Source organism: Cervus elaphus, chromosome 22 (genome assembly GCF_910594005.1).
Source record: "Cervus elaphus chromosome 22, mCerEla1.1, whole genome shotgun sequence".
NCBI classification, from domain to species: Eukaryota; Metazoa; Chordata; class Mammalia; order Artiodactyla; family Cervidae; genus Cervus; species Cervus elaphus.
In genome coordinates, this window is record NC_057836.1 from 21,924,736 (window position 1) to 21,947,666 (window position 22,931).

The 22,931-nt window shown below is 43.4% G+C and overlaps 1 protein-coding gene across 3 annotated transcripts in view; it reads left to right on the plus strand.

The window, feature by feature from the left end:
• Nucleotides 1-22,931, plus strand: part of ETV6 (ETS variant transcription factor 6) — a 276,055-nt gene that overhangs the window by 206,716 nt on the left and 46,408 nt on the right. For all 3 annotated transcript variants that reach the window (XM_043881322.1, XM_043881321.1, XM_043881323.1), the window contains one exon: nt 14,999-15,163. In XM_043881322.1, coding sequence (XP_043737257.1) covers nt 14,999-15,163 — 165 coding nt within the window. The remainder of the gene's footprint in view (nt 1-14,998; nt 15,164-22,931) is intronic.

Genomic DNA, 22,931 nt, shown 5'->3' on the forward strand with positions numbered 1-22,931 from the left:
AGAGGATGAGATGGCTGGATGGCATCACCAACTCAATGGACATGAGTTTGAGTAAACTCCGGGAGTTGGTGATGGACACGGAGGCCTGGCGTGCTGCGATTCATGGGGTCGCAAAGAGTCAGACACGACTGAGCTGAACTGAACTGAATAGAGACACAGACATAGAGAACAGACGTGGACATGGAGAGGTGGGGAGGAGAGATGGAATAAATTGGGAAGGTAGCAGTGGCATATATATATGACCGTGTGTAAAATAGATAGTTGGTGGGAACCTGCCGTATAACACGGGGAGCTCAGCTTGGTGCTCTGTGATGACCTAGAGGGGTGTGATGGCATGATGGCGGGGGAGGGGGGAGATCCAAGATGGAGGGATATATATGTACGTACATAGAGTTAATTTGCTTCATTGTACAGCAGAAACGAACACAATGCTGTAAAGCAACTATACCCCAGTAAATTTCTTTAAAAGTGAGGGCACAGAAAGGATATTCATTCTTCTTTATCCAGACACGCAGAGAGGATCATCTGTGTCCCGTGGCTCTTGCAAATCCAACGAGATCTTTAGGTCCTCTGCGCCCCATCCATTTCCACAGAGGAGTGAAAAACCTTGCACCAGCTTTCCCAACCCATTTTGATTTGCTTGCTAAATCTATTTGAGGAACGTTTCAACTCTTCATGTCTATTTCCCTACATATTTATTTCTTCTTAAAATTGGGCTTTGTGTGTGTGTGCATAAATATCAGTAGAGTTGAAAATAAAAATGTGTCTCTCCACCCAGCAATATGAGAAATTCTGCCCTTCATCGCCTCCTTCCTTTAGAAACTCATCTTTCAGTGGTCTCTTTCTATACCAGCCCAGTTGCTTCAGCATTCATAGAGTAAGATAATTTGCAGTGTTTAACCTTCAACACTATGAATAAAAACTTGCAATATGTTAGCAATGAGTTCTAAAATACCTGAAGACGGGTCATCCCATATTTAAGGTCAGATATGTGCATTTGACAAGGAAATGACGTCCAAGTTGGCTTTCATCATTTCGTTGCCTGCCCCCACCCGCCCTCCCATCCTTTGCAGGGTGAGAGGAGGGCAGCCTGCCAGTCTCTCTCTTCTCTTCTCCTCCCCCAAAATGTCAGGAGAAATGTGTGTTTCCCTCCTCAAACCTTACTTGGTTTTAGCATTATAACCCTAGTACATATCATCAGATCTCTTTGCATGTACAAGGCTAAAAAGTTCTCAACTGATTGTCCAAGTGTCCATAGGAAAACTGGAGCTAGTCCACAAACTTTGAAATTGCAGGGGAATATTGGTATGCATGGGTCTATGCATTTTCAAAGATCAGTTGTTGTCATTCAGCCACTCAGTCATGTCTGACTCTTTGCGACCCTATAGACTGTAGCCCACCAGGCTCCTCTGTCCATGGAATTCTCCAGGCAAGAATATTCCAGGCAAGAATACTGGAGTGGGTTGCCATTTCCTTCTCCAGAGGATCTTCCCAACCCAAGGATCAAACATACGTCTTCTGCATTGACAGGCAGATTCTTTACCGCTGAGCCACTGGGGAAGCCCAAAAGGGGTCAGTAGCTCTCACTGAATTCTCAAAGGGGTCCATTATCTCCCGAATTTAAGGATCACTCTAGTCGGAAAAGGAAATGGCAACCCACTCCAGTGTTCTTGCCTGGAGAATCCCAGGGATAGGGTCGCACAGAGTCGAACATGACTGAAGTGACTTAGCAGCTAGTCTCTCCTCTTCTTCCTCACAACACCATCCCCATTATCTCTCTTTTCAATGTAACTTTAGTTAAAATGTTGATATTTTGTTCGTTACGAATTTTTTTTGCATTTATTGGGCAGGTCAAAAAATTCCTTCGGGTTTTCCCATACATTGTACAGAAAAACCCAAAAGAACTTTTTGGCCAGCACAGTAGTTTGATTTTAAAATAATGCATTAAAACTATCATTATTGTTTGTGATTCCTGAGCTTTCTGGCACTGCCTTCAATTCTGCACCCGAAGTGAGCGCCTCACTGCCCTCACCCTAATCACAGACCTGAGTGGACTCCTAGCCTGGCCTTTTTGCCTCCAGCCTCTCACATGCTCCCTGCCTGTCTCTACATCTCCTCCTGAGCTGTCTTCCTGGCCTGCACACAGATGATGCCCACCTCTCCTTAAAACCCCATGCTGGGCTCGTAGCTCCCACCAAACCCTTCACACGGCTCACAAGAACCCTTGCTTCAGCTTCTGAGGCTCCAGTGAGCTTTAGAAAAAACCTTTCAGTCTCCTGAACAGATGACAAAGTGCAACAGATTTGCTTTGGGGTCTCTGCCCTACCCAGCTCCCCAGAATGCATTGAGCACTTTCCATGGACCAGGTATAGAGCTGAGTCCTTTTTAAAAAATATTTATCTGTTTTATTTTTTGCTATGCTGGGTCTTCGTTGCAGCACGCAGAGTTTCTCTAGTTGCAGTGAGCAGAGGCTTCTCTCCAGCTATAGTGCTTGGGCTTCTCATTGTGCTGGCTTCTCTTGTTGCAGAGCATGGTCTCCAGGTCTGGCGGGCTCTGTGGTTGTGGCTTACAGGCTACAATGTGTGGAATCTTCCCAGGCCAGGGATCGAACCCATGTCCCCTGCATTTCAGGTGGATTCTTCACCAGTGGACCCCCAGGGGAAGTCCAGTGCAGAGCCTTTGCGTTATCTTACTTGATATTTAATTTTGCCCAAAGAGGTAAATGCTGTTCTTGGCCTCATTTTACTGCTGAGGAAATTGAGATCCAGAGATGTAACTTATCCAAGGCTATTGAGCAGGTGGCAGAAACAGTCTTTGAACCATCTGACTCCAAAACCCAAGTTTTTATCTAAAATATTCCATGCCTGTCACCACATTGGGCTTGCTGCCCAAAGACAGAAATGTGGGGGAATCGTCGAACTCATGTCTGTAAGAATGAATAGCGGGCCCTGGGCCAGTTTTGCTGTCAACAGGTTTGCTGATAAAAAACCCCTTTGTGGCTAAAACTGAATGAAAGCCAGAAAAAAATCCACAAAATGAAGTTTATTAGGAAAATTTTTTCCAGGGACTAGAGTGGGACTTTGGATCAAAACATGAACATGTAGTATTCTTGCACCTGGGGGGTTTGGCTGAAAAGACACTATTATAATCTTCCAACCTCCACTTGGAAACTGAGTCCTGAGATATAGGGTGACCCTGAGGACAAAAATAGGAAATGTTTGAGAACGTCCCATCTCCTAGTGATTGAGTCTCTGTGCCGAGAGCAGTGATGAACAGATAGCTGTTCATCCAAGGTTAGGGGCAGACCCAGAGGAATGAGAACACTGAAGTTTATCAGAGTCCATCCAGGACTAGGGTAGGGTCCAGAACTCAGCCTGCAGGGAGGAGAAAGGCATCAGAAAAGACCCCTGGGAAATGCCCTGGGAAGCAGCAGCTTAACAGGATCTAATGATAGTTGTTTTATTTTGGAGGGTTTATTTATCCTGAGGGAAACCCTGCCCCCCGTACCCCCTTTGCAGAGGTCAGAAAGGGCTCAGAGTTATGGATCTGCACCTAAGCCAGACCTGCCAGGAGCTGAGTTTATGGTTAATTATTCGTAATCCCCTTGCAATTTTGCAGTGCATTTTAGCGTGCATTAGAATGCAAGGGGCTTTTGTATCCTTTATTTCCTTTGATGGAGAGGAAGTTCACCAGGCAGATATAGAAGACCGGGAACAATTCTGGTTCTGGGGCCCATTGTGACCTGGGGAAGTAACTCAGCCTCTCTGAGCTTCTGTGTCTTCTGCAGATGTAGTTGTGCCAACCTGAGCTCTTTCACAGAATAGTTGCCAGGATGGCGTAGGTGTGGAAGTGTTACCCACCCAGGTTCTTGGCCTCCTTAATCAATAGAAATTGATCAGGGGCCAGATAAGAAATTCAGGCAAGCCTTTATCGGGGTCCCTGCTGCAGCAGAGGGGAGCTAGAACAAATATGTTTCCTTTGCTTGCTCGCCAAGGAAGAGCAAGCTGGTTCCTTATATGGGGTGAGGGTGAGGGTGTGTCCAGGGGTCGGGCCAGAGGGGTGGCTTAGGTGGTCTGCCCATCCCTATGGTGGTCTTGAATGCAGGGGTTATATGCAGTATCCTGTTTTTGCTCCCAAAACCCTGTTTTTGCTCCAGCTCTTCATAAATGGCTGAAGTTGGGTTTTTGGTCTTTTGTATCTTGTTGTCCTTAATTTGCCCCAACCACTCATGCACACCATTGTTTTTAATCCCTTATTCCTTGTATTCCGTTGCTCATGGAGATTTGTCCGGGTACAAGCACTGCAGCAATGAGCCCCAGATCCCAACCTGTCTCAGAAGCGTCTGTTAGTGGCAGTGAGCTGCACTGGTCAGAAGTGTCTTACCTGGTGAGAAGGGTGGTGGGAGAGGGTGGCAGTGACAGGCTGCAGCCTGTCCCATGGGTAGGTTACTAGTATTGGGGTTCTTGGTCATACAGTCTGGCATTACTGGGGGACCACTGTGTGCCAAGCATGACGTGAATGTCACTGAGCAGTTGCCTTCAGCTACACGATTAGTGATGTGATTTCCCAGAAGGTAGAAGCAGCAGTGAGGGGCGCTGGTAGTTTGGACTCAAGTCTGACAAATGAGGAATTGGTTGGCCAAGTAGAAATGATGGGAAATTTCGGTGAGAATGAAAACATCATCTTGGAATTGGGGAAGGGAATTGAAAGGCATGAGCAGATGTGTTTTCTTGACTAGAAAAAGACAAATGATTTCAGTTGAGGGGAAAAAGTACCTAAGGATCCATGATCTGAAAGGAGTCAAAACCAAATCTAAAGAATCAGGGTGCTCTTGAAAATGAAATTCTGGCGTACCAGCTGCTTGGGGCATGAGAAGGAAGAAGACAATGAAAGAATCTGATGAAGCTGTTGAGGGGACATTTCTCTGATGAGCTCCAGTTTTAAATAGATCTTTTTAAATATAAAAGTAATAGAATTGGGAAATAAAGAATGAAAAGCAGACAGTAAACATCACCTGTCATTTGGATGAGTGACGGCTGCTGTTAATATTTTTATGTTGCATTATAATATTTTTCCATAAGTTGTTTGAAATTATATATGTCCACATGTTATTTGGTGATTTTTCCATATGAATAGATACTTTTTATAAATATCATGTTATTGGCTGCATCATTTCCTACCAGAGATGTTGTTTATAAATTCCTTAACTATTTCCTTATGGATGTTCCCAGTTTTTTAAACTATTAAAAATAATACTGCAGTGAACATCTTTGTGCATGAACAGTTTCTCTTTGTCTGAAATTATTTTCTTAAGGTAAATTCCCCAAAGTTAACATTTATAGGGTCCTTGAACTATCACCATATTATTTACCAGAAAGATCATGCCAATTTATCTTCCCACTACTTTCTGTGTACCAGTCTAATGAGCTCAGAGTTTTTAAGAGGATGAAAGAACAACTTACTGAAAAAAAAAATTTTTTTTAAATACAAAAAATGAAATTTTGCCATCTGCAACAATATGGATATACCCAGCAGGTATTTTGCTAAATGAAATAAATCAGAAAGAGAAAGACAAATACTGTATAATATCACTTATATGTAGAATCTAAAAAGTACAACCTACTAGTGAATGTAACAAAAAAGCAATAGGCTCACAGGTGTAGAGAAGAAATTAGTGGTCACCAGTGGAGAGGATGGGGAGGGAGGAGAAAGATAGGAGGAAGGAAACAAGAAGTACAAACTACTAAGTGTAAAATAAGCTATAAGGATATATTATACAACACAGAGAATATGGCCAACATTTTATAACTAAATGTGGAGTATAATCTTTAAAGATTGTGAATTACTGTACACATATAATATCCTACATCAACTATACGTCAACAAAAAAATTTTGAATATATAATGGAGAGATTTTTATTTTTTTAAACTTTATTTTGTATTTGAGTATGGCTGATTAACAATGTTGTGATGATAGTTTCAAGTGAACGGGTGAAGGGACTCAGCCATACGTACACATGTATCCATTCTCCCCCAAACTCCCCTCCTATCCAGCCTGCCACATGTGTGGCAGAGTCCCATGTGCCATACAGTAGGTCCTTGGTTGGTTATCCATTTTAAATACAGCAGTGTGTACATGTCCATCCCAAACACCTATTCCTTCTCCCGCCCCCTCCGGCAACCATAAGTGTTCTCCCGGTCTGTGAGTCTCTTTCTGTTTTGTAAGTTCATTTGTATCCTTTCTTTTCAGATTCCACATATAAGGGATGTCATACAATATTTCTCATAAAGGAGAGATTTTTTTTAGATCTAGACTGTTAAAGCTAAGTGAGCTAAAAACAATGGGCGATACATAAGAAAATCGTGTGTTTGGAGGGGCAGTAAGAGAACAAGCATGGTCTCAGCACATAGATTGAGTTGGTGGCAAAGAGAAAACAAAACTGGACAACTTCTCTCTTTCCTCCCCCTCTTCTATCGAGGAGGGTGATTGTCAGACTGAAACAGGTAGTACAAACTGCCATAAGGGAATTGAAGCCCAAGGCGGATGAGTTGATGATAGAAACGAATCTAAGTTGTTCTAAATAGATTCAAGGCTCTTGGCCCAGACAGATGACATCCCAGAATAGAGAATTTACAAGGGTGAAAGGTCACTGATAGTGATCTATAAGGTTTGCAGGAAATGGAAGAGGTCCTAAAAGAGAGAATACAAACCACTGTTTACCCTACGCTCAGAAAAGGAGAAAAGGGAGTATGTACAGACTAAAAATAGCTGACCTGATACAACTTACAGATGAAATTCAGGAGAGATTTTCAAACATGTATGTTATGAACACTTAGGAAAAATTTATTTCTTAGGACCCAATCACCTGCTCCTTTTTTTCATCTTATTCAATAAAGGTGCTGTAGATTTTGTACTTATTGTATTTCTGGACATCAAGAAAGCATTTTATTTGAATTTTGGATGGTTCCTTTTATGGCTGAACTAGAAAGATGTAATCTAAATACCAGAGTAGTTAGGTGGGTTGATAATTGAACACCTGTATGCAAATGGAGCCAGGGCTTCCCAGGTGGCACAGTGGTAAAGAATCCACCTGCCAAGCAGGAGATGTGGGTTATATCCCTGGGTCAATAAGATCCCCTGGAGAAGGAAATAGCTACTCATTCCAGTATTTTTGCCTGGAGAATTCCATGGACAGAGGAGCCTAGTGGGCTACAGTTAGTGGGGTTGCAAAGACTCAGACGCGACTGAGTGTGTGCACACACACCCCCCAAATGGAGCCAATAACTTGATCAGTATCCATCTAGAAGGAGGTGGCTGGTTTGTCACCAGAAGGCTCTCTTCTCAGCCCTCAGCTAATCAGCACTTTGTCAGTAACCTGTTGAGGTAACAGATGCTTATCAAAGGCAAAGTTGACATGAAGCTGTGAAGTATAGATGATACTAGATATAGGTCTCAGTCTGGAGGGACTGCTGCAGGCTGGAATGATGATGGAAAATAGCAAGGTAAAAATCTACTACTGGTTAATATACTTCTTCACAGGTGGGTTACAAACAGCAGCTATATATATGCAGGATAGGGAGATTATAAAAATAACCATGGTAGTAACTATAAAATGCTCGCTCTATGCCAAATGCTGTCTTTTGTATCTCCTATCATCATTGTATCATCTTACTCTATACTAGCTTTATGTCATCTGCACATTTGACAAACATATCATCTGTGATTCAGTGGCACTCGCTTGTCAAGTTGAGAGTTGTCCTCATTCTCCAGTTGAGGCAAGTGAGACACAGAGAGGTTAAGAAACTTGGCCGAGATCACTCAGAGTTTCCAAGCTGGTACTCTATGCCCACTTGCTTAAACACTGTGAAAGTTCACACAATCACTGAAACTTCTCTGTCTCTCTCTCTTTTTTTTTAATCCTGAATTTAATTTAATGTCCTGCCAAAACACCAAAATAAGCTTAGACAGAGGCAAGGAATTAATAAATAGGAACTTTGGGCTAGACTGACTGGGTTCAAATGTTGGCTCTTCTACTGGTTGTGTGACTTTGGCCAAGTCGCTTAACTTCCTAGTGTTCCAGTTTTCTCCTCTGTAAATAAGGATGGTGAATGTTTCTATTGTATAGCATCCCTGTGGGGATTACATGAGTTACAAACAGAAGACATTTAGAGCAGCGCCTGGCACACAATAAATGCTTCTAAGTGTTTGCTGTTCCAGACATCCCTGGGTATCCACGTGGCAGAGTGATTCTAGGACCCACCCCCTGCCCCCTGCCCCCGCAAGATACTAAAATCCATAGATGCTCAAGCCCCTTACATAAAATCACATAGTATTTGCATATAACCTACACATACCTTCCCATGTACTTTAAGTCATCTCTAGATACCTTTATAATTCCTCACACAATGTAAATGCTATGTAATCTGTTGTGACTACAGTGTAAACACAGTGTGAATAGTTGCCAGCACACAGCAAATTCAAGTTATGCCTTTGGGAGCTTTCCGAAGTTTTTTTATTCTGAATATTTTTGATCCGAGGGTGGTTGAATGTGGAACCTCAGTGTAAGGGGCCACTTGAGAATCCATATGGTGAGGTTTGAGTGGGTCTGATTTTCAGTCCCAGCCCCACCAATTCCATTTATTGTGTACTGCAGTTTTCTCCTCTATAAAATGGGACAAATCATCATTGTAGTGAAGACTTGCGTAAATGCTCAGCGTCCGCTATTATTACGAATAAAAACATTGTCCAGAGATAGAAAGGTTCTAATCCTGCCTCCAGTACTGCGTTTAGGAATGGGAGCCACAGAGGATCTCAGGAGGAGGCAGGCAGGCTGGTGAGGCTCTGAAAAAAGGCAGTACCGAATTTCTGTTTGGACCAGTGAAGGATGTTTAATCCAAAGGCAAGATGACTAAGCAAGGAAGTGATAGCTCTCCTCACTATGTCAAGGGTGACAGAATGGTTCTTTGTCATTGGATCAAGTTATGAGACCCCATGGGAGGTTGGAAAGAGTCAGGGAACCTGGGGCAGCTTGACAAGGGTTCAAACTCAACTTTTCCCAGCTTCAGTTTCCTCATGAGTCAGATGGGTAGGGGTTGTCTTCTATCTCTTCTGCTTCTGTCCTCTGAGCCACTGAATCTGCAGCCAATTTCTGTGTATACAGAACGTTTAGGATAAGGGCTGCTTCTGATGAATGTTTACTATAGCAAAAGAGCTTGAATTGAGTATTATGCAAACCAGCAAAATCCTCTAATGACTCTGAGCCCCTATTTCCTCATCTGTCAACTTGAAGTGAGACTGCAGTGGGTTTCACAGGGCTTTTTGGAGAATAACCTGAGGGCATCCATGTGAAAGCACCTTCTTAAAATGTTGTTTATTATTGGGTAATTATAACCTATTACCGGGTTATAAATTTTCAAGAATTAGAATATAATAAAAACACTCATAAGCACCAACATCTATTTAAAGTAACTTAGTCTGTTTTCCGTGATTCAGAGGAGCCTTCAGGAAGTTATAGAGTCTCTGGGTCATGGTTGTGAGCATAGAGTTGCTCTGTAGAAAAAGGTCCTGGCTGCTTAAGTTCTTTGGATTTTAGGATTCACATTAAGTGGAAGCATATTGACCATATTAAACCCAAAAGGGAATAGAGATCACATACTCTAAGCCCTTCATTTAACAGATGAAACTACTGAACCAAAGAGAAACTGAGTGACTGGCCCAGAAACACATGTTATTTAATGGCAGACCTGGGAGTAAGATCCAGGTCCCTGCCTCCCAGCATGCTTTCCATCATTAGTTTAAACACAACTCAGAAAGTCTGAAATGAGGCTAAGCGTGTACTGATGAACGTGGTTGATCCTTTGAACGTGGAATTGGAGAACTATCAAAAGGAAGTTTAAGGGTCTGGGTATGTCATTAAAGGGTACGGCCCCATGAACTTGACTTGACCCACTTGGGGAAAAAAAAAAAGTGCAGTGGAATGCTTAGTAATTTTCTTAATCATAACAGTTCATTTCTTCTGTATAAAATCATTCTCAGCTACCCTCTGAAATTAAATGACATTCCAAATGCAGGTCTTAGGGTGGCTTTCGCAGGCTTGTTATGTGCACAGGGAGCAACGTGATGTAGGTACAGTATAATAATGGTCTCTTTTTTCTTTTCACTAATGATCATTAACATATATGTTCTCTAACTTTATTGTTTTTTAAAAACATGTATTTATTTATTTGGCTTTGCCGGGGTTTGGTTGTGGCATGCTGGATCTAATTCCCTGACTAGGGATCAAACCCAGGCCCCCTGCATTGGGAGCTTGGAGTCAGCCACTTGACCATCAGGGAAGTCCCTTTGTTGAGTTAATGTTGGAAGAGATAAGTGTGAAACAAGTTACATGTGATGCATTCCTCCCTGGTCTTGCCCTGTGTGCTGTTACACTAGCAGCTGTCTACACAGGATCAGCGTCTACGCAGCGAGTGCCTGTGAGCAAGTAGCTGGTGATGCAAAGCCTTCCTGGATGCATTAAAAGCAGAGTCTCGCCTCCACCTCCTTACTCTTCCCTTGTATAAATGTATTTCTCCAGGGATCTACAGGATTTTTTTTTTTTTTTTTGCTCTATTTTTAGTTCGTTGATAACTTGAGAAACCTCCCAGGATCAAAATCTTGAATAGGGAGGATTCAGTTCACTCAGTCTTTTCTGAATCCTTAATCGATGTTGAAAATGAATCTGAATGGGAAGTCCGTGGGTCAGAGAATGTGGTGCGGAAGAGCACAGACTCAGAAACCAAAACGGCCTGGTTTCGAATCCCAGCTCCTTTTGTGACTCTGGTCGCATGCCTTTGGGCAGATCCCTTAAATGCACTGGGCCTCAGTTTCCTCACCCTGAAACCTTATCTCATAGGGTTGCTGTGAGCATGCAGTCAAATCAACTGATAGTTATAAAGTGCTCAAAATAGTGCTGGATGGTCAAAATGTTTAAAAGATGACTCTGGGTCCAAGGCTGTCACACGCAGGCCTTAGGGTCTTGAGGTTTGAGCAAAGGGGGCTTACTTTTCCTCAATTAGAGTAGCAAAGCACATCCTAGGTCAGGACTTTTTAAGGAAGTAAATAGCAGGGGGACTTGACTGTGAACACCAGAGTTCGTTTGTTTTATTTTAAATGTACTTATTTTTGGCTGTGCTGGGTCTTCATTGCTGCCCACAGGCTTTCTCTAGTTGCGGTGAGCAGGGGCTACTCTCCAATTGTGGTGCATGGGCCTCTCATTGCAGTGGCTTCTCATTGCAGAGCTTGGGCGCTAGGGCATTCGGGCTTCAGTAGTTGTACATGGGCTTAGTTGTCCTGTGGCACTGCGGAATCTTCCCAGCCCAGGGACTGAACCCATGTGCCCCTGCATTGGCAGGTGGAATTCTTGACCCCTGGACCACCAGGGAAGTCCTGAACACCAGAGTTTATTATCAAGCCTCTTTCTAGCTCAGTGAATGTGTCCACATTCTCTGCTTGGAAGAGCGGTGGCAATTCTGATAGATTTGTAGCCTGGCCTCCAGCAGGTAGCTTGGTCTGTCGGGGTCACTTTTGTAAAACTGCTGGAATCGCCATGGTGTTTCCTGAACTGACTGGGACTCACCCGGTCCCTTGAGCCCACAAGCCCAGAGCCTTAAAGTGGGTCCCCTGGCAAGGGGGTTTCCGCGTTATGGTTTTGCTTGCTTCGGGGGCTGGGCTGTAGGAGAAATTAATGGGAAGTGAAAAGAGAAACAGTTGTTCTCAACAGGCAGGTCTGTTTGGAGTGTGTGACTCTTCTTGTATTTAGGGAAAAGATTACTCATGAGTATTTTCTTCCATAGAATATAAAGAACCTCAAATTACTACTTGCGTCCCCCACCCCCTTCTCACCCGCCTCTCTTGTTTCCGTGTCTCCTCTGCAGAAACTTCAGCATTTTACTCTCGTTTCCCCTCCCGAGTGGGATTCGGTTCTGTATTTGCCTTGGCACTCGCACTTCCAATAAGCAACCCCATCCTTTTTCCTGTTTCTGACCGAGCATCTTCTGCTCTGTGGTCCTCTCACCACCAGGCACTTCCTTCGGCCACGCTTGGCCGGTCCTCGTATTTGTCCCCGAAGGGCTGACTGTGCTCTCGCTGCTCATGTGAAGGAGAAGAAAAGTCCCCAGTAACTAGTCACCCCGCTGTTCCTCTTCAGAGGTGACAGCATTGACTGTGGAAGCCAACTCTTAAGGTTTCTTCACTGGTTCAGAAGTTGAGATCTTGCTGAGCCGTTTTCATGCCCATCCCCACCTCCCTATGGTCCCAGGTATGCATCTTTAAGGTCATTGGAAAGAGTTGGGGTACCTCCTATGTCCAGGAACCATTTTTTAAAACTTTTAAGAATACAGTTCTTAAAGATTACAGTTATCACGAATATTGGCTGTATTTCCCCATGTTGTACCATACACCCTTGAGCCTGTACATCCTTCGAACCTCCCACTTCACCCACCCCTGTTGCCCCCCTGCCACTGGTAACTACTAGTTTCTTCTCTATACCTCTGAGTCTGCTTCTCTTTTGTTATATTCACTAGTTTGTTATATTTTTCAGATTCCACATATAAGTGATACCATACATTATTTGTCTTCCTCCAATTTATTTCACTTAGCATAAGGCCCTTCAAGTCCATCCATGTTCAAGGACCATTTTTCATAGGCATTGCTTCTTGGCCCAGTCAAGAGTCCAAAACAAAACCCTGAATTCTTTAGTGGCTGTGTGTATTCTAAAGATCATAGAGCAGTAACATATTGCATGGTATTATTTTACAGTCCCCCTTTATTCCCCATGTGAAAAAAAAAATTAAAAACCAAGAAAAAAACTTTATGTTGCTGTATTAGTCACTCAGCCATGTCCGACTCTTTGTGACCCCATGGACTGTAGCCCACCAGGCTCCTCTGTCCATGGAATTCTCCAGGCAAGAATACTGGAATAGGTAGCCATTCCCTTCTGCAAGGGATCTTTCCCACCCAGGGATCGAACCTGGGTCTTCTGCAAAGCAGGCAGATTCTTTACCATCTGAACCACCAGGGAAGCTCATCTCTAGCTTCAGTGCCCATAGTTCTTTATCCATGCCCAACACAGTGGACCAGTTTCAGAAGGACTCCCCCAGAGTTCAGGGAAACCAGCTGCCATTCCGTAAAACTAGACTCTGCAAAGGAGCCACCTGGAAGACAGAGCCACTGGTCCTGCCCAGACACCCTGGATCTTCTCAAGGGCACTGAGCTATTCCATTTCCTCATGCACCCAGGAGGAAACGTAGCCCATCCAAATAGACCAGTTCTTTGTGATGTTTGACAGGTGAAAGGTCCTTCTTTCCAGGGTCAGACTGAAGGACACTGTCAGAGCACACTCAGAGTCCCCTTAGCAAGTTTAAGTAACCACCAGTAAATAACAGGCTGAAGTTCCTCTTAGCAAACATTGATTCTGTTGTATTTGAGCTGTTAGTTCATACAATATTTTAGAGAATAAAGCACTCTTGAGCATCTGGCTTTTAACCCATCAGTTCTCAAACACTTGGTTTCAGGATTTCTTTCGATCTTTTAGAATTATCGAAGACCCCAAAGAGCTTTGCTCATGTGGCTTTTATCTATCTATCTATATTGGAAATTAAAACCAAAAATTTTTACTGTTTGTTGTAATATGTATCAAAATATGTGTTAACTTGCTGAAAAATAATAAGCCAAGTATATGTTAACATAAATATGTATTTATGAATATGTTTTTCAATACCAAAAAAAAAATCAGTGAAAGAGTGGCATTGTCTTACATTCTGCAAGTCTTTTTCATGTCTGGCTTCATTTTTAAAAAGGCTGGATTCTTGTGTCTGCTTTAATATCACATGCTGTGTAGCTGCTAGAAAATTCCACTGTATGCTAATAAAAGATTGAGAATAGAACAACAACAACAGAAGAAACAAATAATCTCTTCATAGTGTTACAAAGAGTTTTGACTTCTTAGACACCCTGAGAAGGTCTTGGGAACCTGGAAGGGTGCCTGGATCACACTTTGAGAATCACTGTTCTCTAAACCACTTGTATGATATGTCAAAGGTTTTCCCCAACCACAGAATAAAATGAAAACACAGACTCACAGTCAGGCTTCCAGACGGAGATCCAGCCTGAGCCATCCTCTTGGCCTCAGGGGCCGCCCTCTCTGCAGCCCAGTCCTGGTCCTACTCAGAGTGCAAGTGCCACCCCCACCAGGAAGTTCTAACATGAACAAGCACCTGTTATCCTTACCTTGCCCTCTCATTCCCAGAGGCTAGGCTGATGGTGTCCCCGAGACGAGTGAGTTGCTCTTTCTGGAAGAAGTTGCAGGGAACACTATATTATTTGACATCTCTGGCAGGTCCAGCCCCACTCTGAAACATTCTCACTTCAAAAGGACACGGGGCTGCCATCAGATCAGTTCTGTGCATGGAATTCTCCAGGCAAGAATACTGGAGTGGGTTGTCATGTCATACTCCATGGGATCTTCCCGACCCGGGGATCAAACCCGGGTCTCCTGCATTGCAGGCAGATTCTTTACCTCTGAGCCACCGGGGAAGCCCTGTGATTCTACAGTTGCCTCCAAAGCCCACTGACATTATTTTGACTCTGCATCCCCTCAGGTGCTTCAGGCCACCATAGAGCTGCCCCTTCAGGACAAACTGGGAATCCACATACCCCTGGAACTGGAGCTGGGCAAGGAAGAACAGGGCTGGGAGACCTATGGTTCCTTAAAGACACGAAAAGCAGTTCTCTCCCCCCACACACATTTTGCCTCTAAATAAAAAAATTCATTTGATACCACACTTTGACACTCATGAAGCTAGAGTTCTACCTGAGATTCAGAGTTGAACCCCAAGGGCTCTTCAGACATGGAGACTGAGTTTTGTTAACCATTCAGAAATCTTTTCCCTTTTTTTCAGCTGTCTAACTGATGAGATCTTTTTTCTCTCTTTCCTTTCTGCCTTGCTCTCTCTCCAACAGGCTTGCAGCCAATGTTCTGGAGCAGAGATGACGTAGCCCAGTGGCTCAAGTGGGCTGAAAACGAGTTTTCTCTAAGGCCGATTGACAGCAACACGTTTGAGATGAATGGCAAGGCTCTCCTACTCCTGACCAAAGAGGACTTTCGCTACCGGTCTCCTCATTCAGGTGAGAGTCTGGACTCCGGACCTGGGCTCAGCCTGGGAAGTCTGGTCTCCATCGCTGGCCTTTGTCACCACTCACCCTCCCAGGAGATCTCCACGTCAGGTCGCCGTGAACGCAAGGGCAGTGACCCTGCTTAGTGGAGGGCGGATCCTGCTGACGTGGGCCAGTGTGAGGGGAGAAGAAGAAGGGTTTCCAGGTCCGGGAGAAACTTTCAAGAAGTGACCTAGCTCAGACCTATAGACCCTGGAACTTAAGGGATCCAAGTGTACCACCATATAAGGAAGAAAGTCCGTTCTTGCCCTTTCTCTCCACCTTGCTTCTGATTCTGAAGTGTTTCAGAAGAGATGCTTGAGAGTGAGTGTAGAATGCAAACTGCTTATTTAAAAACAGACAGGAGAAGGCAGGGAATGAGTGGTGCTAAGGCAGGAGGAGTAGAAGGGGAAGGAGAAACAAGCGAATGGGTGAGAAGGGCTGGGGAAGATAGAGATCCTTCTGCCCAGGCAATTTGAGACCTAAATTCAAAGGGCTTTAGGTGATTTCTTTTGGAAGTTGTGAATTTTTTGAAGTAATGAATCTTATATTGAATAGTTTGTGTGTTGGTATTAGTCATTCAGTCATATCCAACTCTTTGCAACCATATGGACTATAGCCCATCAGGCTCATCTGTCCATGGGATTCTCCAGGCAAGAATACTAGAGTGGGTTGCCATTCTCTTCTCCAGGGGATCTTCCCAACCCAGGGATCAAACCTAGGTTTCCTGCATTACTGGCACATTCTTTACCATCTGAGCCACCAGGGAAGCCCAAGAATAGTTTGTACAACTCTTGAAGGATACAAGTGACAGTTTCCTCTGGCTCATCTAACAAGAAAGATTTATCTAAATAAGGGCTCCTAAAACCACATGGAAAAGTTTCCTTCAGTAAGAAGCTTTGGTACCTGCAAAATATATTGCTGACATGGATAAGAACTCAAACAGACTTTCTAATTTCACTTCTCACACTTGATGGATATTTTTTCCTTAAATTTTTTGTGATGTGGACCATTTCCAAAGTCTTTATTGAATGTTGCAATATCGCCTCTCTTTTATGTTTTGGCTATAAGGCATGTGGGATCTCAGGTCCCCGATCAGGGATTGAACCCGCTCCCCTTGTGTTGGAAGGTGAAGTCTTAACCACTGAACCACCGAGGAAGTCCCCTTGATGGATTTTTAGAAGAGATTTGGGAACTCCGTATGTCCAAGGGGAACCTTGGTCTCGGGTTTCTGCCTCTTGAGGACAGTTATTCAAGGACCAACGGGTCCTGCCTCTGTCAAGGCTCCTTGCTGCCCCCACTTTGATGTCACTTGTCTGGCAGAGACCCTTTCTTCCTTGACTTAAGGGCAAAGGTCCTGCACAAGGTCTTGGCTTTTTCCCCAACTACGTTCACCCTTATTTACTCCTGGAGACCGGCCAGGAGTTAATAAACTAGCTAACCGTCCTGAGGAAACGGCCTGTCACACAGGGCAAGATAAGGATGTGTATAGAACTGTAGTGTTGCCCCAGCCTTTCCCAGTTGCAGCAGAACCGTTTAGAGGAGGAAATGATAAAGGGGAAGTTTCCCCCAGAAGTACAGATGTTCATGGAAACTTGAAAACTTCTACAGCTGAAAACCAGGGCACTGTGAAGGTTTTAGCAGGGACACAGACATTCTTGAAACATTTCATCTTCCATCATTGGTTCTTTCTGTAGCCTCAGGATAAGAAAACTGTAAAACAACGATATAAATAAATAAAACCAACCTGAAAGGAACCTCGAGAGTTCCTTTTAATTTAATGCAAAAACACTTCCCTTTTCTGTTCCAGTGGAAACTCAGAGATTAGACTCAAAGGGGCAAAGTTACCCATCTGGAGGGAAAAGTACTCTAGCTCATCAGTGTTCAGGAGAAGTCATTCATGTCAGGCAAACACAGGAAAACAATGATGTGTTTTAAGTTGACTTGATTTAGACCTTGGGCATGCTTTCCTCTTTGTAAATCTGCCTCTCCCTCCCCTCATATCTCAGGTACGCCCTTTTTTTTTTTTTTTTAACTTTCTGTTTTGTGCTGTAGTATAGCCGATTAACAGTGATGTAATAGTTTCAGGTGGACGGCAGAGGGGCTTAGTCATACATATACATATGTCCAGTCTCCTCCAAACTCCCTTCTTATCCAGGCTGCCATAGAAACATTGTCAGGAGCTTCTTTTTGTTGCTGATTTTTTATTTCTCCAGTGACTTCTCAACTTTCCTTAAAGCTGGGAGCAGAGACATACCAAACCTGTCAGTACATCCTTGCCAGTTTGTCGGGTGTTTGCAGGGAGAGCCGTGTGGGAGGCTGGAAGGGAGCCCGCCGCCCCATTGAGGGCAGGATCACACCGAACCTGAAGGCAGGGGCAGGTGGGGAAGGAGAGAGCAGAACGAATGGGCCTCAGAAAAGGAGGGGGGCTGCTGTGGGACGTGCAGGATGGAACTGCGTGACGGGTCATTGGAGCAGCGTTAACTTGGGTTTGGGTGGCCATGAGGAAGCCCGCCTGGAGATGGAAGAGGCAGCGTTAGGCGGGTGCGCTAGTCGGGACGTGGTTGCCATAGCCTCGGTTCGGAGGGAGCAGCAGAAATTTATTCTGTGAGTGTTCCCTGAGCAGCTCCATGCCAGAGGACAAGAGAGCTGGCTGAGGGAATTAAGGGAGAGAGAAGTGATTTCCGGCCGGGTTGTCAGATGAGGCTCAGTTGTGTGGTAGCTGAGCCAGACTTTGAAAGCTCTGAAAGGTGAGCAAGAGGCCAGGAGGGAAAGGTGCTGAGGAGGAGGTGAGGCCAGTTCATGTGAAGGAGGACCTTGGAGAAGAGTTTTCCTTTGAAACACTGTTCATCATTACTCATCACCCCTCACCCTTGTCTGCTCGCCTCTTCAAGTTCTGCTACTTTCTCCAGGAACACTTTCCCTGACTCTCCCATCCCCACATCCCTGGTTCCACTCCGCCTTCCTTTCCTCCACGTCTCCCCGCCTCAGTCTCGGTGAGGTGCTGGTCCTCATGTGTTTTCCTTTTGGCTGCACCACATGGGGGATTTTACTTCCCTGAGAGAGTGAACCTGTTCCTCCTGCATTGGAAGCACTGAGTCTTAACAGCTAGATCACCAGGGAAGTCCTGTTGATCCCCTTTTCTGTTCAGTCACTCAGTTGTGTCCGACTCTTTGTGATCCCATGGACCGCAGCACGCCAGGCATCCCTGTCCTTCACCATCTCCTGGAGCTTGCTCAAACTTATGTCCATCGAGTTGGTGATGCCATCCAGCCATCTCTGTCATCCCCTTCTCCTCCTGCCTTCAATCTTTCCCAGCATCAGGGTCTTTTCTAATGAGTCAGTTCTTTGCATCAGGTGGCCAAAGTATTGGAGCTTTAGCATCATCCTTCCAGTGAATATTCAGGACTGATTTCCTTTAGGATGAACTGGTTGGATCTCCTTGCAGTTCCAGGGACTCTCAAGAATCTTCTCCAGCATCAGAATTCAAAAGCATCAATTCTTTGGCACTCAGCTTTCTTTATGGTCCAATTCTCACATGCGTGACTACTGGAAAAACCATAGGTTTGACTAGATGGGCCTTTGTCAGTAAAGTAATGTCTCTGCTTTTTAATATGCTGTCTAGGTTTGAGGTTTGTCATAGCTTTTCTTCCAAGGAGCAAGCATCTTTTGATATCATGGCTGTAGTCATCATCTGCAGTGATTTTGGAGCCCAACAAAATAAAGTCTGTCACTGTTTCCCTATCTATTTGCCATGAAGTGATGGGACCAGATGCCATGATCTTAGTTTTTTGAATGTTGAGTTTTAAGCCAGCTTTTTTATTCTCCTCTTTCACTTTCATCAAGAGGCTCTTTAGTTCCTCTTTGCTTTCTGCCATGAGGGTGCTGTCATCTCCATATCTGAGGTTATTGATATTTCTCCTGGCAATCTTGATTCCAGCTTGTGCTTCATCCAGTCTGGCATCTGGCATGGTGTACTCTGATTATAAGTTAAGTAAACAGGGTGACAATATACAGCCTTGACATAACTCCTTTCCCAGTTTGGAACCAGTCTGTTGTTCCATGTCTGATTCTAACTGTTGCTTCTTGACCTGCATACACGTTTCTCAGGAGGCAGGTAAGGTGGTCTGGTATTCCCATCTCTTTAAGAATTTTCCACAGTTTGTTTTATCTCAGGGCATTTCCTAATTCTGTCATGGCCCCTGACACACACACCCAGGGTTCACACTGTGATACATGAGATTGTTTTCTATTCCATATCCTCTCTCAGAGTAGAAAGTTCAGGCTGCGTCCTGTTCAGCTGCTGTGTCTCCAGTGTCTAGCACAGGGCATGACATCTGGTTGGCACTCAATAAATATTAGCTGAATTATGACCCAACCCAAGAGTATCTTACAGCCAATTAAGCAGTTTGGATGTTATTTTGCAAATAATAGGAAACCACTGAAAGGTTCTGATCAGGAGAAGGATATGACTGAAGCTCTCCCTTTGGTACAGTCAGTCCCCTACGTACGAGTTAGTTCTATTCCGAGAGCATATTTGTTAAGTCCAGGTTTTGCATAAGTTCAACATAGTTAGCCTCAGTACCCAACTAACACAATCTATTTAGTACTCTACTGTAGTAGGTTTATAATACTTTTCACACAAATAATACATTTTAAAAAACAATAAATAAAGCATTTTTTATGTTACACTATAGTACCTTGAAAAATATAGTAGTGTAGTCCAACCGCTGGCATACAGGGGCTGGCATCCAGTGACCAGGCAAGGAGAGTTACTGACTGGAGGAGGGAGAGGAGGGAGTGGATGGTGGAGCTGAGGGACCATCAGCCTTAAGAGATGGAGGGCAAGCACATTTACGTCTTTGAAAGTTTGCAACTTGAAGGTTTGTGTGTAGGGGACTTGCTCTATAGACGCTTGCCATCCGTGCATAGGGTAGCTTCACTGGGTCATTAAAAGCAGGAAAACTATGTACAGTGCTACTGCTACCGTCTAATTTGAGACACTGAAGTCCAGAACGGAATCAGTGACACCAAAATAATATGCTTTAGGCATGAAATGGTTATCCTGGCATTTTGGCCAAGTGATGCCAGAACATTCAGGAAGATGTGCCCTTTTCTGCAGAAGTCTAAGATAGAAGCCAGGCCAAGCTGGGAATAATAGATTTCAGAGCATCCCCTATTACATCGAGCTGACAATAAAGATAAATCTATGTTGTAGGTAATTTACTTTTAAGGCAGCAACCAGAAAGCCATGGACAGAATATCAAGGTGATACCTGCCAGTAGGGGCTATCAGAAAACTTGCCACAGAACAGGAGTATTGTCAGAGGAATTGGAAGACAGAAATAAGAAGGAAATGAGATGAGCCTTCCCATGAGGTAGGTAGTCGGCCACCAAGGTGATGAGGGCGTGATATACCTGCTCACCTTCTCCTTAGATAGAGACAATGTATAAATAGAAAACCTTGTTTCTCTCTCATATGAAACATTTGGCATGCTTCTATTGACCTCCACTTTGCTCTTGGCCTTCAATGTAGTAGATGTCACAAGGTCCAGATTCTATACACATCTCTTCCACACATGCCATCACCTCATTTGCTCTTACCTTCCTTGTCCATAAAACAGAGTATTCAACCTGGGGAATCCCAAACTCTCTTTATAGTTCAACCCAACTTCAAACACTGAAGGTGTTAAGCTTTGAATAAGCATTATGACTTCCCACCTACAGGCAGTAAATAGATACTTTGGTCTCCTTCATGACTTTAAAAAACCTTCATGACCTTGAAAAAACCTAGACTTTACCCAGTTTTTTCCTGTCTTAATCTTTTTTGCTGCATAAGACAAAGCAGCAGCAGCTTCTCACTAGTCATAGGGTTGCTAGAATGAAACAAAAGGATCTGATGGCCCATCACCATGAATGGATGTTTACAGCTTCCTCCTGTTTCCTGCCTGGCCTCACCCAGAGTTATGTTCTCTGTACATAGAAATAACATTCCTTGACACAACTCATCCCATATGTAGACAGGAGAGAACAAGAGTTCGATGAGTTATAATTAGTTGAACTATTAAGATACCTTCAGTCAAACACAGTAGCCTCCTTGAACGGCACATTCTCCAACCAATTAAACAAACTACATTTATGCTGTCCACTTTCAGGACAAAGGTCCTCCCTTTTCAACCACTAAACTAAAACAGGGAACGTTGAGAATATATTAAGATATCATCTCCAACAGAAGATGTCAAAGTTGAATATAAATGGTAGCTTTTCTTTGAAATAATCTCCTAATCAGGATATAGCAGGATGACAAATTTATGATGTTCACAAAGTTAAGGGAAAAGTGTAAAGGAATCTCTATTTTATAAAACCTCACCCAGACAGGATTATTTTACCCAGTCCTTGGGCGACTGGGTAGTTATCACATTAAATGGTCTGGGATGATTCAATTCAAAGGAATTTCATTGAATTTTATGAATTTATTGAATGCCTTGAAATGAATAACTCCAACTGTGACTTGATCTCTTTGAGAGACTGAGAAAACACATTAATCAGAAGGAACAGACAAGTTAGCATTGATATTAATCCTCTCACTTAGAGTTATCCATTGCAAGATACTCAGGTGGGATGTATTTATGTATCCCTTATTAAATGAACAAAAAGTGTTATTAATTTAATTCATATTATACTTTTTAATCAATGCCTTTTAAAAAACAAGAAATGTTCAAAGTTCCTTCAGTTTAATTCAGCAAAAAAAAATGTATTGGGGTTTTACTAAGTAAATGAGTTTTTAACATACTGGAGTGTGATGTTACAAAGTGTTTCTTCCTTTCCAGCCCACCAGAATCTTTTTCTTTGGAAATGTGCTTTGCTTGTGACTTTCAGAGATAGTAAAATTTCTTTTAAAGGTTAAAAAGGTCTGTATCTACATGTGTTTCCTGGGAAACCAACCTGCCTATTAATCTCTATTAAGCAGTGGTAGGTGGTTTGCTGGCTTGAGTTCACTGGCTGCTTTAGTCTCAAGTCACAGAGTCTGAGGGCATGGGTCACAGAGAGGAATTTTAGCCCTGAAGTGTGGGATTTCCAGCAAACACGACCCTTGACTGAAGATATCCAGAGTTGCCTCTCTCTTCTCTTCCTGTGTCTTTGAGCAAAACAAGCCAAAAATATGTGTATTACCCATCAGCAAAGTGCCCAGATAAATCAATTACAGGAAACTCAGGGAATTTGTTAGCGTTTGGCTTATCCCATTTGTGAAATATTGATAGTGACTGACGGATCGCTCTGCTATATGGAGTCATATATTAACATGTGAAACGTACAGAACTTCCTGTAGTTGACAGTGCATACTTATGTCACAAGATTTAGATTTTCTCACGAACTTATTCTTTGGTTTACCTTACCTTATCTTCTGTATGCAGGTAAAGGCAGTTGTCTTTCTAGATGTCTTCCTAACTGAGTGAGTCTGCTGTTAAATATCATATTCAGAGACTTCCCTGGTGGTTCAGTGGCTAAGACTCCCTGCTTCCAATGCAGGGGGGCCTGGGTTCAACCCTTGGCCAGAAACTAGATCCCACATGCTGCAACTAATTAAGAGTTCACATGCCACAACTAAAAATCCAGCATGCTGCAACTAAGACCTGGCTCAGCCAAATAAATAGATAAGTAAATATTTAAATATATATATAATATTTATGTTAGATATATATTACATATGTATAATATCACAATTTTATACAACCTGCTCC